Below are 14,634 nucleotides of genomic sequence, written 5' to 3' on the forward strand. Positions count from 1 at the left end.
AAGGCGCCTGATGTTTGCAGAAGCCTTGCAGCTACCACAGACTGAGTTGTGACCTAACCACAAAGTCAACTGGGAAACCTCTCGCGCATATGCCCAGCAAGCACCGACAGCCTTCGCGCTGATCTCTGCTCATGCTCCTTGATTAGTTAATTACACCCTTAATTACACCCTTCACTGGCATCGGCCCCCAGAAGAAAAGAACATTTCCAAAGCTGTTCTTTAAGGGTAAGTCTGAAAATTTACGAGTAAGGACTGCTGCTTTACTACACGAAACGCCAAATCCTCACCATTAGGTCATTCTGGAAGGCAGAAACACAAAACCAAGAAGGTTTACAGAGTCACTAGTAGCACAGAAGGCAACAAATTCAGCCCTTAATCCAGCAGTACGTTGCACTAGCAACCCTCATAATAAAACCAGGAAAACACTGCAGGAGAGAGGAAGAAAAGGCTGGAGCAGGCAGTGAGCTGAGCTGGCGAGAGCTGTGTCCAGGCTGTCAGCACATTACTCACCAGCAAGAAATGTGGAGAAAGCTTGCAAGCTTCATTTCTGTCCTTTTAGAAAACCGTTACAAGTCAGCAAAGAACAAGAAGTTTCATATGAAAAAAAAACAAAACAAAAGAAAACAAAAACTAGCACCAGAGATCACATAATGATCTTTCTGTTAAATGAACTTTGGATTTACCCAATAGCTAGCTTGAAGCACTCATTAGCTGCCACGTTTTTAGCAAACACACACAGTACTTCCATTTTTTACTGCATTAGAATATTATTTCAGATGCATCTAAATGCATAGTGGTGATAGGCAGTGCTGGATTTAAGTTGACATCTAATGTGAGTACCAAAAACGTTGTTTCTAGCCTTGATTAATTATTTCATTTCATTCCTTATATACATTTGTTACGCAGGTAACACAGGAAATTAAAATCTGTCTGCATGCATAAAAGTAGTTTGCATGTATATGTATATATGCACTTGTAATATAAACACGCAATGGACATATACACACACACACACATACCCCTTTATATACGTAAATCCAAGGTTATAAGGTACAGAAGGCACATAAACTAGTCAGGCTTTATGGAAAACTTCCAAAGGCACCCAGTAGCTCTGCAGGGACGACGTTGCCACCCCCCAGGTGCCCACGGCCATACACCTGCCCAGAAATGCAGAGGGAGAGCAGTGTGGCCCCAGGGAAAGGTTCCTCCTCCCGAAACAACCAGAGCAACAACACCGCCTCCTGCTCCAGCTGAAGTTAACATTCCTTTCAGAGCCAGTACTAACCCAACTCGGTACAGATCGGATGACTGTTATCACAATTAATGAATGGCTGAAAATGGCGTTTGACACTGCCATTTAACAATAACCAGGAAAACCTCTCAAGAATACCTCCACGTGCACAACCTCGTACTGACGCACACGAGGACACAGTAAGGCTGGGTGACCAAGCACAGCTCCTGCGGGAAGATAACTTTTCCAGCCTGGCTCTGGAAACGGCCCTTACCCTTGCCCATCAAACCTTCTGACAACTTTCTCAGTAGCTGAGATGAGCAGCCACCTCCTCCTCTCCTCCTGGCAGCTGGGGAGATCTGCAAAGGCAGGGGAGGCTTACATTGCAAATGAGAAGCCCCACAGACAGAAAACTAAGAGACAAACAATCGTTATCAGTCGAGTTTCTATTCACTTAGTAACTCCTGTTGCAGTCTCCCTGATCGCTGCAATTACCAAAATCCTGTTTCCAGCAATCCTCTTTGTTAGCATGTCTATTTCACAACTGGACAGCAAGCAAAGCATAAGCTGTCATTTAACAGCACTCAGCTGATGAGCAGCAACCTGCTTATCCACGGTACCGCTACTATTTTTGGTATCCAAAGGATTAATCCTTCTTGTATTGCATCCTGTCTGGTGAAGCAGCATTTCATCAAATAGATCTCTGCTAATTTTCCTCTAGTTATCTTCAAATAAAACTAAGTTTGCCATATCCCAGTGTTCAAAGATCCTCACGGTTATCCACGAAATGTCACTACCGAGTGCCGTTTCCAACACTGAAACCTCCATTTTCTCTTTGACAGTTATCCTCCAAGTGTCCCGTGTCAATTTCAGGCTTGCAATCAGCCCTTTTGCTATGTAGCCTGAAGCCATCACATTCTCCAGAGAAGGTTCACTGCCCACACAGCTGGCAAACACAGTCCCCAGCAGTACCCCTACGGCACGAAAGTAATTTCCTGCACCTATAAAATTAATGGCAACAACATTCTCGGGGTTACAGAGCCAGAAACAAACCTGTCTACTGCAGGAACTTTGGCTGCACTTGCCTGTAAGCACAAAACGTACATGGGTCAGAAATCAGCAGAAACTGCAGACAGGAACCACAGGAATAAATCCACTGTGAACATTCCTAGGACATGAAACCAACTCTTTGTACTTTGCGGCTAAAAATAGAATATGAACAGCGTTCACCATCTAAAACACCAAGAGACAGCTTAGTCCATAGCCATTATCAAAGATTTTTTTTCTTCAGTTCTTTTTTCTTTCTTACAGTGCAAGAAGATGGAACCTGGCACCATTTGCCAGGCAGCACACGCTTGATTAATTGCTCACACCCAGTAACAGAAAGAGAAGCACACCAGTTGTGTAACATTACCATGCCAAAACTGGTCCTCATCTTTCAGCCTGAGAACAGAAATTAAATGTTCAAGTTACAGATGTGCATCGGCTCCCAAACTGCTTATTCCAGCTGAAGCCGTGCTGCTTTTAGGCAGCAGAACAGGGCCTGAACATCTCCTCCAGCAATGCCTGCCTGGAACCAGTGCTGCCCTGGGCTCATTCTGCCCAGCACAGCATGCAGCTTCACCAAAAAACAATCCCTCTTGGCACTGCTGCTCACACCACTGAACTAGGTGAAAATACACAAACAGCCTTAAAAAAATAAATAAATAAATAACCAAACCCAAGCATACTAAAACCAAATAACCCTCCTGCTCCCCAAGCCATCCCACACTGCACTAAGCCGTGGCTGCAGATGCACTGTGTGTGATTCAACGAGAAATTTTACCAAACCTTTGCTAGAATGGTCTCTCATAAGGTGGATAAAAGCATTGTACTTTCTTTCCACCTAGAGAGCACTCTGACCTTACTCAAATCACAGAGCATTTAGCTCTGACTTCAGATTCAAAACAACTCAGAAACCAGCACCAAAACCAGTCCTAATGCAGATAATCTGTTTTGAGCACTCCAGCAGAAGCCAGGACTAAGGTGAGACAGCAGCAATTAGGCCAGGTTGGAGCCATCCTGAAATCGCTGTCACATTCGCCTCGCGCAGAACCATGACTTTTCACCACAGCTGCAAGCACGCACAGCAGGATGCTTCTCATCGCTGGCTGGTGGGAAGGAAGCACTGTTAGCTGTGCATTTCTATACCAGGACTTGACTTTCTCTGTGTTAAGCAGCTCCTATCCAAACCATTTATAGACCTCAGTGACTCACTAAGCTAAAGACACCACCGCAGACTCCAAACAGAGCACTGTCAGTTAGTATATAATGTGTAATTATCACTCACATTTTTTTCCTGGGCATTCTGGTCTCTCGTTATAAAGTGACTTAGTTCACTGAAGCAGTCTCCCACTAATACCTGCTGCAAAGATCCTCTAATCCAAAACCTCTGCAAATCCTACTTGCACCCAGGTAAAACACCCCAGCGATCCAGAGGGATTTATTTTGGTTTGAGACAGCTCAAGTCAGAGCAGTCGTAACAGCAAACGGCTTCTGAATGCACACAAAAAACAACTGAAGATGCAAACGGCGCAGAACCGTCTGCTTTACAAGTCCCTGCTTCAAATGGGGTGCGTTTTAACGCTTCTGCTGACGCTGCGACAACCAGTAACATTAGTGTCCACCACACAGGAAAATCCATGTTTTGTAAGAAGGCTTAATTTGTAAAGATCTTCTCTGACCCTTAAGCACAGTAAATCTTTGTGCCTTGATGCTGACATTTCACACTTCTCCCAAGAAGCAGGGGGGCTCTCGCAGGAGCCCTGAATCAACCCCCGGGGTCGCTCTCTCTGCCGTACCGGAGCCAGAGGGCCAGCTGAGCAGGGAACAGCCCTCCACATGCCACGAAGGCCCCGAAGCCGCTCGGGCCGGCCTCACACTGAGCAGACAGAGCGCGGAGGCACAGAGCAGCGAGGTGCGCGCAGGGCGAGGCTGCAGAGGCGGCGGGGAGGAGAAGCAGATGGAAAGGAAAGGGGGTGGACGGGCAGCCCGCCCGCCGGGGCTCTCACCTCGCAACCGCCGGGCCAGCCGCTTGGCCCAGGCGGCCCGGTGCGGCGCGGCGCCGTCGGGCGGCCCCTGGTGGCGGCTCGGAGCCTCCGCCGCCCCGCCGCGCCCCGCGGGCAGCCGCCGCCGCTGCCGCCGCCCGCCGCCGCCCTGCCCCGCCGCGCCGCTGCCCAGCGACGCCGCGGGGCTGCCCCACTCCACGTCCATCTCCAGCACCGGCCCCCCCGCCGCCGCCGCCGCCGCCGCGGCCGCCGCCGCTTCCTCCTCCTCGGGCTCGAAGCCCGGGTTGTCCCGGCTCCACGCCTGCCGCGAGCAGGCGGACGGCGGCGGTGACGGCGGGCAGGGGCCGGCCCGCGCCGCCTCGCCCAGCCGCTCCAGCTCCAGCTGCTCCCGGCCGCGCCGGCACTCGCCGCGGCCCGCCATCAGCCCGCCGCCGCTGCCCGGGGCGGGGCGCAGCCGCCACCGCCCCTTCCCCGCCCTCCGGGGCCAGCCCGGAAAGCCCGGGGCACGGAGGGAGATGTAGTCGGTCCGTCCGGCGGTCGGACGGTCGGTGCGCCCGCAGCACTGCTCGCGGCCGGCCGGCTCTCTCCCTCCCTCCCTCCGGCGGCCCTTGAGGGGAGCCGCCCCTCCCGCTCTTTTCTCCTCAGCGCCCCTCCCGCCACGCAGTCGGGCGCTGCCGAAATAAAGTTTTGTGGGTTTGTTCTGTGTGTTTTGGTAAAAGCAGAAATAATCACAGGACACACACAGACGAGTATTTCACCTCATGTACGTGTGGAAGCTCCTCGCACCATGAGCTACGCAGCTCTCCCCCCCCCCCCCCCCCCCCCACCACACAGCAACACAACCCTGAGGAATGGGTTTTTTGTGATTTTATTTAAATCCGGTTACAAAATATACACAGGCAGCAGGATGCGCAGCATCCCCCGGAGGCACCGCTCCCCAGCACCCCACCACAGCCTGGCTGGGTGGCCAGGAAGCAGTGCGCCCCAACTTGGGCATTGCCACGCACTCTGTGTTTACAGATACCACAGCAGATCTGCTCTCCCCCAGCCCCACATCTTGGCAGAAATTACAGAAAGAAGGAACACACCAGATTCCCCTCAAATTGTGACTTCATTGTTTTCAATGCTGTGATGCTCTCGAGCATTCTCAGCACTCTCCAATGTCTGGTTGCTGGTGTCATCAATAGTGGGGATGCTGGCAGCTGCGCTGACCCGTCTCTCCCTGCTCTCCATGCTGTGGCGGCCATCTCCTCTGACACCATCCTGGCTGTCACCTCCCTCAACCTCGGGGCTGTCGAATTTCTGACGGCTGTCATTTTCCATGCTCTGGTGATGGGTGAGCTCGCTGCTGTCCCGCTCATGGCTCTTGTCCAGCCACTCTCCACTGACAGCGCGCTTCCCTGGGGCACGGTGGGCAGCCAGTTCCTTCTGCCAGAGCCCCACTTGCTGGCTGTCCCCATGCAGGGCACTCTCATCTTCCTCTGTGGCATCGTCTGCAATGAGCTGCATTGCACAAAGGGAAAATGAAGAGCCATCAGCCGCCTGCCACCTGCGCTGCAGTGCTACACCTCTGCTCTGAGACAGTGTGGACTTACACAAACCGGTCATGTTATAAGAAACTCAGGTCTGATCCTGGACTCAGATTTCCTGTGTGCAAGCCCATCAGGGCAGTGCAACCCGCATTACCGCCTTGCTTGCAGCAGCGGGCTGTGCTCCTGCCTCTGCATGTCCACAGCCCTCACTGACTGGGGGTGTCCAGAGGAAAGGCACCCCTCTGGTTACGCCTGCCTTTACCTCCCGCCAATCCTTTTCAGAGCTGACTCCCATATGATAATATCTCCATTCTCATCTTCACCACCCTTTTCCAATACCCGCTGCACAGCCCCATTCACCTTTCTGGCAGCTTTGCGGAGCTTGCTCGATTTCACCATGCTGGCTTTGGCCTTCATCCTGTATGCCACGCTGTCGCCCCTGCCTGCGTTGTCCCCACGGGTGAAAGGGAAGGGAGGGGAGGGTGCCGTTACTGGGATGTCTGTTGGAAAGTCTGTGACAACCTCATCAGACTCGTCGGTGTCATTGGAATCATTATCATCATCATCATCGTTATCGTCATCCACAGCCTCGTGGCTCTTGCTTGGCACATCAGGAAAGTGCTGGAAAGCATTAACCATGCATCAGTCAAATCAACATACACCGAGGCATGCTGAGCAACGTCCCTCCTGCTAACCCAGTGCTTAGGCACTGTTGCAGACCTAAGTGCCCAAATTGTTCCTAATTTGCCCCATCCTGCCTGAAGCCTTGCTTTATTTAGGGGAAAATGTTACCACAAGAACTGCATTTGGCTGAGGAGAGCAAGTATGGCTATGCACTGGCTGCCCTGCAGAGCTCAGCTGGCATTTAGCCATGCAAAACACTTACCGGTTTTACCGGGACATTTTCAGCATTTTCTTCTGAAGAGTAAAGAGTCTGAAAACAACAGAAAACTCACTATATTAGCACAAAGGGGCGCATTCAGTGGAGCTAATAAACAAGCTCATTATTCGTAAAGCACTTAATCCTAAATCACAAGGTTTGGCATTGAAAGATGCCACACTTTCTCCCCCAGTCAGTTGGGCGTACCTGCTGAAGTGATGCCAGGTCATTCTGCGGGTGCTGCAGGAGCTCTTGAGAGTGAGAATTCACAAGGTCGTGGTGTTGTCTGTGCGAGTGATGGCCCCTGGGGTCCTTCAGGAGAAAAAAGGAGGTTTTAAGGAGGAAAAAGGAGCAGAGCAGAGCCGGTGAAACTGCTGGTGCCGTGCAATCTGTGTTCACGCAGGTGTGGCAGCTGCAGCACGTACTCTGTTCATACAGGATGTGTCCTCAACCATCCCCTACCACAGGGAGAGGACTGGGAACAAGTCACAATCGCAGATGAATGTTAGACCCAAATAGGATGGTACAGCAGATGTGCCTGTGCTCATTTTAGTGACATTTGGAGTTATATCTAAACGCTGTGGTTTCTGCTCATTCTCAGGCTCTTTTCCCTACAGTGATCTATCTCCCTCACCATCAAGGCCCCAAACTAAATGCAGTAGCTGGTTCTTAGAGAAAATAATTGATTTTACAAGTTTTGTAGTTAGTGATTGGGTATAAATCAAATAGCTTTACACAAGATGAATATCATTTGCTCACACCACTCCAAAATTCACAGGAAGTGGATTGCAGTGTTCTTCTAACGCTAGACATTGTTATCCAACCCACACTAGTGTGTAGTAGTATAAATCACAACTGCTTTGTTAAAGACAACAGATAGAACAGAAGGACAAAGAAACTTACGTATTTTTCTTCAGAGCTGGCAGAAATGGCATGCTGCTTGGATTTAATCTTGAAGGGAGGAAAGAGAAAAAGGGTTTATGGGTATCAATTTCTCGCTAAAGTGCACAGAAAATATTGCAAGTGATCACTAATACACATTTATGATGCACTCACCGGCCATGCAGCAGCAACGCTGATAAGGCATAAGCAAAGAACTGTCACCTTCATTGTGATGTTTTACCTGGAAAATAAGTTGTAACGATAAGTTAATGAGGTAAACTACCACAAAAAAAATGGCATAGGCTTTTTCTTTCTCCTGGTGTTCTTTACTGTGCCTAGAGCAACTCTCTAACTCGGATTCAGCCTGCCCATTGCCATCTTATTCCTCTGTCCCCCAACTAGCTGGTTTTGCAATGACTTAGCAACTCAAAAGCTACAAGAAATTTAAAAGCAGATATTGAAAATTGCTGAGCAGTGGGGAGAGCAATCCCACTGAGAGGACAAGCAGACCTCTTCTGAAAAATAAGGTGCTATGCAGGTCGGTAAGGGTTTGTTATCATCGAGTTAACATCATTTCTTCAAGAGACCAGACAACAAAAACCCAGCTTGGATTTGTTTTTCAGTTACTTTAAAACTAGTTTTCAGAATTATTAACTAGAGTGGCTGTGAGTAAATTCACTTTACGTGAACAGGAACCGCTTTTATGGACAGACTTTCGTTTCCCCTTCAGAATTTTGAACAGAACAAGCTGCATTTCCAAGCAGGAGATGAAGTGAAATAACTGCTCACACTGCAGTTTTAGCAATTTGATAAAAGAGTGGTGCCTGTGGGACAGTGCTGAGCTGCAGTAAATTTTGGTGCTGACAGACCATTTCCCAGGATAAACAACATCCCTGATAAATTAAGCCAGTTCTGGAATGAACAAGGAGCATTTAAAACTTTAGTAAGTCATAGCAGAAACGAAAGGCTACTACAGACATTTAAAACATATTAATAAGCCTGGCAGTAAGGCAGGGCTCTCTATTAGAGGTACTGCAGTCCCAAGAGATACACAGAGAAGGGCACACATCCCACCGCTTCAGTAGCATGCAGCACCAACTGCAAGCCTGCCAGGAGAAACTGGGATATTACAAGGCTGTGGTTACACGCAGAAGGAAGCTTTCAGGGTTTTCAGTAACCTCCTGATATCTATCAGCACACAGATTTAAAACTGTGATTTTTTTCTTTTTTGTGGTACTTTGTATTGCTTCAGCAACCACCTTCTCCCTCTAGAAGCAGACCTTTTCCCACAGAGAAGCATCAAATGTTCCTGCCCAGCAATGCAGCTCTGGAAGCTCGCCTTGGGTGAAGCTACAGACAGAAAGGCATGCATTGGGTGAAAAAGCAAAAAATTACCTTTTCTGGTACTGGAGGAGTCTGCTGTAGCAGGAGGGCTCCCAGTGATCCCAGCAGCAGCTCCTGCTCGTTGGCTGCAAGAAGCTCTGGCTTTCTCCCTTCGTCCCTGACTGCCTGGCATCTGCAACCATGGGGAATTTAAACCCTGTCCCCAAGACTGGCCACCAATCCCTGCGTGGCGGAAAAAGCTGAGGTCATGAGGCTCCTGGCCACCGTCCTGCCCACGTTCTCCTACACTTCCTCTTTGGCTTTGTGGCTTTTGAAGCAAACAAAAGCCACTCTATGGTTAAAACATTACTTATGGGCAAGATCATTAACCAGCAGGTTTGTTGAATGCACAGCAGTTGGTATCGTGTAGGAGGACTTCAGGGCACATCCGTCCTCCTTTTGTAAGGAGGCAGAGCACTCCTTCCCAGAAACCTTTCACGCCCTGTTCTGTAAGGGGTAGGGATGCATAATGCCTGCAGGAAGACCTGAACATAAAGCTCCCCAAAAAGGTATTAAGGAGATTTGCTCAGCAGGTATACATCTTGCAACGGGAATTGCAAAGGCAGGGCGCAGAAGATGGCTTTCTGCCTTTTCAGTCTGAACAAGAAAACAATATTAGTCTGTCTCAATAAGCTTTCTGCTTCCAGAAACTTGTTTGGAAAGGTACACCAGATCCACTGATATGCTAATTAAAAAGGGGTTGTGCGCCATTATCTGAAATTCTCTCTCCGTTTCCATTCAGTAGTGTCCCCTCTGGGTCCTTTCCAGTTTCATTCACTCTTTCAGCTGGACCAGTTGAGTCACCTGCTGCAGCTGTCTGCTGCACTGAGCCCGCTGCAGGATCCTTTCCAAGGACCAAATTCGAGGCATATACTCCATCTCAAGAAGTGCCATGACTAGTATTGGGAACAAAGAGATGTTGTGGGATGAATTTCCACACCTGCCACCCACTGAGCAGCATGTCAGCTCTGCCGATGGGCAACAGGTCTGTTCTGATAGCACCTGGCCTGGACAGCCTGGTCCCCCTGCCTGGTCTGTGACTTGCTGCCAGACTTGCAGACCCCCTTCCAACTGGTGTGCCTTTAAAATAACACAGGCGTGCCATTGAAGCACAGAGAAACCTTCCCAGCAGTCATTTTAGAAGGCAAAATATTCATAGCTGTCTCAAAGCCCTTATCTTTCTCCTCATTTCCGATACCTGGTTAAAGTTTGATTTTGCAGCTTAACATCACTGAAGATGTTCATTTTGTGAGAGAATGGCTGTCTGTCCCTGGTCTAGCAGCAGTGAAATAGACACCTTGTCATGGCTCCTGTCACCAGTTACCCTGTGCTTACTAACACTTGCGTTGTTTATTTGGAAACACCACCAGAAACACACCCAAGTTAGCTCAGCAACTGTCCCCCACAGCATCACACAGAACTACCTCATTGTATTTTTGAGCTCAGATCAACAACAATTATAAGTTTAACTTAGCCTGCTTAATAATGTCACCTTAATAATTTAAGTTAATAGTGTAGGAGAATTGGGTAAAAAGCTAGGACGTCACTAACAGCTCCGAACATTCATGAGCCCATGCATGCATCCACTTGGATGAGGGCTGTCATAGCTTTCATTTTTGGAGCAGCAGAATCACAATTTACTACCTTGTGAAAGATTTTTAAAGCATAAAAACCTTCAGGAACAGAGGTTTCCTGAGGATTTAGATGGCTTCTGTCATCCTATCGCATCCACAGCTCGGTGCTTTTGGAAAGCAGGCTGTTTACCGAAGACCTTGGATGCAAATGCAGGCCTACAGCTGCAGGTGGGTGTTCGTCGGATATTTTAGCTTCAGCATTAGGTAGTAGCTGATACACCGAGTTAATCATACGTTGATACGGCTGTTGTCTCTCACAAGAGACATGACATGAACCCCAGGGAGTTGTTTCTGGCAAACAACTGGTGTTTCCAGGCTGCTGGGAGATGGCTATGCTTCTGAGCACCGCTGCCAAGGCCACGGGGCTGATTTTGTAAGAGACGGAGAACAATAGTCATGTTTTGCACTAATTCAGAAGCAGGACATGCAGCGACCGTTATTACTAAAGAGCTTCATTTTATGCACGATCAGCTAGTATGGAGCTGTAGTAAATTTAGCACTTGTCTCATGCCCGTCATTATGTGGTTATTCATCCTGTAAATTGTTTTGCCCAGCCGAGAAATTCCTGTGCATTGGCAGGAGGCAGTGCTTCTCGTCCTGTCAGAGATAAGCAACAAGCGGAGCAGAAAGGGGGTAGACTTCCACCATTTTCACTTCCCACATTAAGCTCCCAAATTCCTGCTCCATCTTGGGCATGGGGGACCCCTGCCTGCAGCTACCTGAAACACCCCGTCCAGGAGAGTCAGCCCTCCTGACCTTTTCCATATTGGCCCTGCTCGCCTTGTTGTCCCACAGTCGTCAGTCCTCTGGGTACAATCCAGCCTGGGTTTCCTACTTGCCCTGGACCCCATTCAGCACATCGGGCTGAGCAACAGCTCCAGCTGCACTCTGGGACCAGAGCAGCATCCTCTACATGGTTGTGACTAAGGCCAGGACAGAGAGGTTATTTTTTTCAGCAGCATTACGAACGCTGTCAAGGAGAAAACCCAAGAAACCCCAACTTGGCAGTGCTCTTATAAACAACTGCTCTGCATCTACAGCATCCCAAAGAAAAGCAGGCTTGCAAAATACCGGTTTCTATGAAAAACAGATGGAAACCAAAACATTCTTGCACCGCAACCATGTTGTGTGGAGTGACACGGCCATTGCAGAATGATGCGGGGACCTATGACTTGTCTGCGTATTGCAGCACCCAATACTGGAATACATGAGGCAATAACATTTCTGTTCTGCTGTGCAGTGCAGATGCCAAGCTGCCAAGGCGAGTGCCATTTAACCCTTGCTCAGGCACCAAAGGGGATTTCAGAATCCCACATACCCAGCGCCAGCTCTCGCCCTTCCAGGAACAACGCTGGCCCAGGAGGGATGGATAGGGACAGAAAGCAGACTTTCTGGGAAAACAACCCAGATGTAAGCAGCCAGCGGATGAGAAAGTGCCAAAGTTTGACAGATAGCACCAGCTTTGGTCTGCCATTTCCTCCCCCTATACCTGGAGCGTCCACTGGCTTGCTCCTTCTGACCCTATGAGGCTAGCTGCTACCTGTTTGCAGTTTTGAGTGCCTTCTCAAAAACAGAGGACTAAATAAATAAATAGATAAATGAAAGAGAGAAAAGGAAAGAAATCTGAGAAATAGCCATACAGCTGTAGGCCAGAAATCCACGAGGCTGGATGGCCTCAGCCAGATTACAGCTCTAGGATAGCCAAGAGCCTGCTCCTACTACAGCGTAAATACAGCCCAGCTGTCTGTAGCTTCCTAAAATGGAGCCCTAGATGAGTCTCCTCCCTTAGCTTTCAAAGCCAGACATAAAATAACAGCAATAATAATCAACTTTTCTGGATCATTTTTCCCTGCTGAAATTCACGTGATTTAATACCAAAGCCAGCGGCGTGGCTGCAGGAGCCAAAGCAGCACAGAGCAGTTGTGTTATTTTCCCATCCGGTAGTCCCTGGTACGAGGAGCAGAGCTGCAGACACTGCTGTACTGCTGTGCTTCAGCACCGAGCTGACAGGACAAGAATTGCATTTGTTTCAAATGGAAAATTTAGGAAACTGTCCGGACTACTATTAGAAACAAATGCAGCAGGCAAAAACACATAGAGCTGTGCATGATTCTTCCACAGCGGTGCCATTCTGTGGTGTACGTAACCCCTAAAAAGCAGTTGTTTGAGAGCTGGAGGGTGAGGCTTGTAGCACCCCAGCAGGGGCTGGGCTGAAGCAGCTCTCTTGAGGTGTTGGCTCTGAAGCCTGAACGCTGCTGCAGAAAGCCCACAAGACCTGTGCTTAAATCTTCTGTGTGCTCCTAAAAAGTCACCAGCACCCTGCCCGCTCATGCCTCATGATCCAAGAACTGAGGGCAACCTAAGCGTAGAGACAGCTTTGCAGAAGACTGCTTTTTGAGCAAGGATTGCAAAGCATGGTGACGAGTCACTTCCCTCTCCCCCTCCCCTGCCATCTCAGCGCCCCTGTTTCCTATCCCCGCAGCACAATTTTCTCCTCCCAGGGAGAGAGGACACTAATGGAAAGGTCCGCGTGTGCAGAACGGGCATGGAAAGAACAGCATCGCCTCGCTCTGCGTTGCGAAACTGCCGGAAAGTCACAAGACACCCATTCCACCTAGCAGAGGGAACGGGGAGCAGACAGCCTCCCCAGAAAAGCTGCTACCTGTGCCAGAGGCAAACGCTGAACAGGGCAAATTTCCCAGCACCTCCTGGCAGGGAACAGCACTGACCAGGGAATTTGGAGCACTGCCAGGCACTGCACCATGCTCCGCAGCACGCGGGTCTGTGGTTACCCGCACAAAAGACCTGTTGTCCACATCCTGCTTGTGCTTCTCTGTCCCCAGAAGGGCTGGGGAAGGTGAAGCATGAGCTGCGATGGAGTGCAGGACTGCCGGGATGGGCTGTGACCCTGCCACTGAACCTGAACTTGGACCCAGCCTGGGCTGAGCACCAGAAACCACCCTGCTTTCGCACGGTGTCAGTTTTTTTTGTGAGCAGTTTTCATGGTTTTCAGTCTGGGGCCGCTGTGGTGGGAAGGGGACGGATGCAGCACTGAGTCAGTGTGAAAGCAAACATCTCTCTTGGGCACTGCACGCGGAGTGGGAGGAAAAATCCTCTCATGGACCCGGTGAAAGGAAATTAGAGACCTGGGGACTGGGTTTGGAGAGGAAGTAGCTTGGTGGAGAGGCTGATCTGATTTTGTGGGAGAACCAAAAACCATCAGGCCAGGGTCAAGGCGTCCTGCCCGAGTCGGGAGAGGCTCCCCGCCAGAGGCTCAGCTCCAGGCTGGAAAGGCAAGACAGCTCCTGCTCATCAGGGCAACCTGTTTTAATTAGCATCGGGACAAACACCTCCAACACCATGCACAAGCAATGAGCCAGTATAGAACATCCCTCACATCCAGCACTTTCTCCTCCTGTTCTACCTAAAATTGCGTTAAAAAAATTATGAATGTAATTTATTTTTTTTTCTGATGGAATGGAAAGTAGTCACTCACACCCGAGAGAGATATTGCCATCCAGCAAGTCAAGGGACAGATTCAGTTTCCTAATCGTATACTTGCTCCCCCGGCAGCCTGCCACGCGGGAAGGACAAGCTCCTGCTCTCCTTCCTTGCTTTCCAGCACCCTTAGGAAGGGAGTGTTTTTTTGGGAAAAAAAAAAAAAAAGATAATCACATCCAGATTTAGGAAATAACATTTTGCACATAATTCATAGTGGCTACCTAGAAAGATTATCGGTTGAACTTACAGCTATAAATTTGACAGAATAAATGGCAAACTGTGGTTGGCATAGGGATGCAAAGCAGGAAGTGCACTGGAGCTATACATTAACTAGAGGAAAGGAAAGTCTAAGAAACTCGGTTAATGAGCAGGCTCGAAAGCAAACAGCAAGAAGGGACAGCCACCAGGACAACCAGCCCTGGAGAGGCATAGGCAGCATCAGGGATCTTTGCATTAGGAACAACATTACAGGCCAATAAATAACAAGCCAGAAGTGCAGTTTGCTCACAGAGCCTTGTTTATCACCAAGAGGTCAAGTGACTTC

General features: G+C 49.3%; 2 protein-coding genes across 20 annotated transcripts in view; both read right to left on the minus strand.

The window, feature by feature from the left end:
• PKD2 (polycystin 2, transient receptor potential cation channel) overlaps positions 1–4,838 on the minus strand; it is a 29,141-nt gene extending 24,303 nt beyond the window's left edge. For 18 of the 19 annotated variants that reach the window (XR_010831413.1, XR_010831399.1, XR_010831412.1 and 15 more), the window contains exon 1: positions 4,282–4,838. Coding sequence is in view for 4 of the 19 variants with exons in the window: in XM_066996595.1 (XP_066852696.1) it covers positions 4,282–4,699 (418 nt within the window). In the remaining 15 variants the exon portion in view is untranslated. The remainder of the gene's footprint in view (positions 1–4,281) is intronic. The other variant, XM_066996594.1, reaches the window with a different exon arrangement.
• A 292-nt stretch (positions 4,839–5,130) lies between these two features.
• On the minus strand, positions 5,131–9,065 carry SPP1 (secreted phosphoprotein 1). Its single transcript, XM_013190510.3, has 7 exons — positions 8,968–9,065; positions 7,747–7,813; positions 7,594–7,641; positions 6,898–7,002; positions 6,697–6,744; positions 6,171–6,431; positions 5,131–5,781 (listed from the first exon to the last, which is right to left on the minus strand). Exons 2-7 carry the CDS (start codon positions 7,798–7,800, stop codon positions 5,377–5,379), a joined length of 921 nt encoding a protein of 306 aa, XP_013045964.2. The 5' UTR covers positions 7,801–7,813; positions 8,968–9,065; the 3' UTR covers positions 5,131–5,376.
• Positions 9,066–14,634: the final 5,569 nt, after the last annotated feature.

The sequence above is a fragment of the Anser cygnoides genome, chromosome 4 (assembly GCF_040182565.1).
Source record: "Anser cygnoides isolate HZ-2024a breed goose chromosome 4, Taihu_goose_T2T_genome, whole genome shotgun sequence".
Classification (NCBI taxonomy): Eukaryota; Metazoa; Chordata; class Aves; order Anseriformes; family Anatidae; genus Anser; species Anser cygnoides.

Coding starts and splice junctions, on each gene's coding strand:
- SPP1 (XM_013190510.3), bottom strand. CDS start 7,800: ATGAAGGTGACAGTTCTTTGCTTATGCCTTATCAGCGTTGCTGCTGCA. Junction 7,642..7,746: donor GCGTTGCTGCTGCATGGCCG/GTGAGTGCATCA, acceptor CCTCCCTTCAAG/ATTAAATCCAAGCAGCATGC. Junction 7,003..7,593: donor CCAGCTCTGAAGAAAAATAC/GTAAGTTTCTTT, acceptor TTTCTCCTGAAG/GACCCCAGGGGCCATCACTC.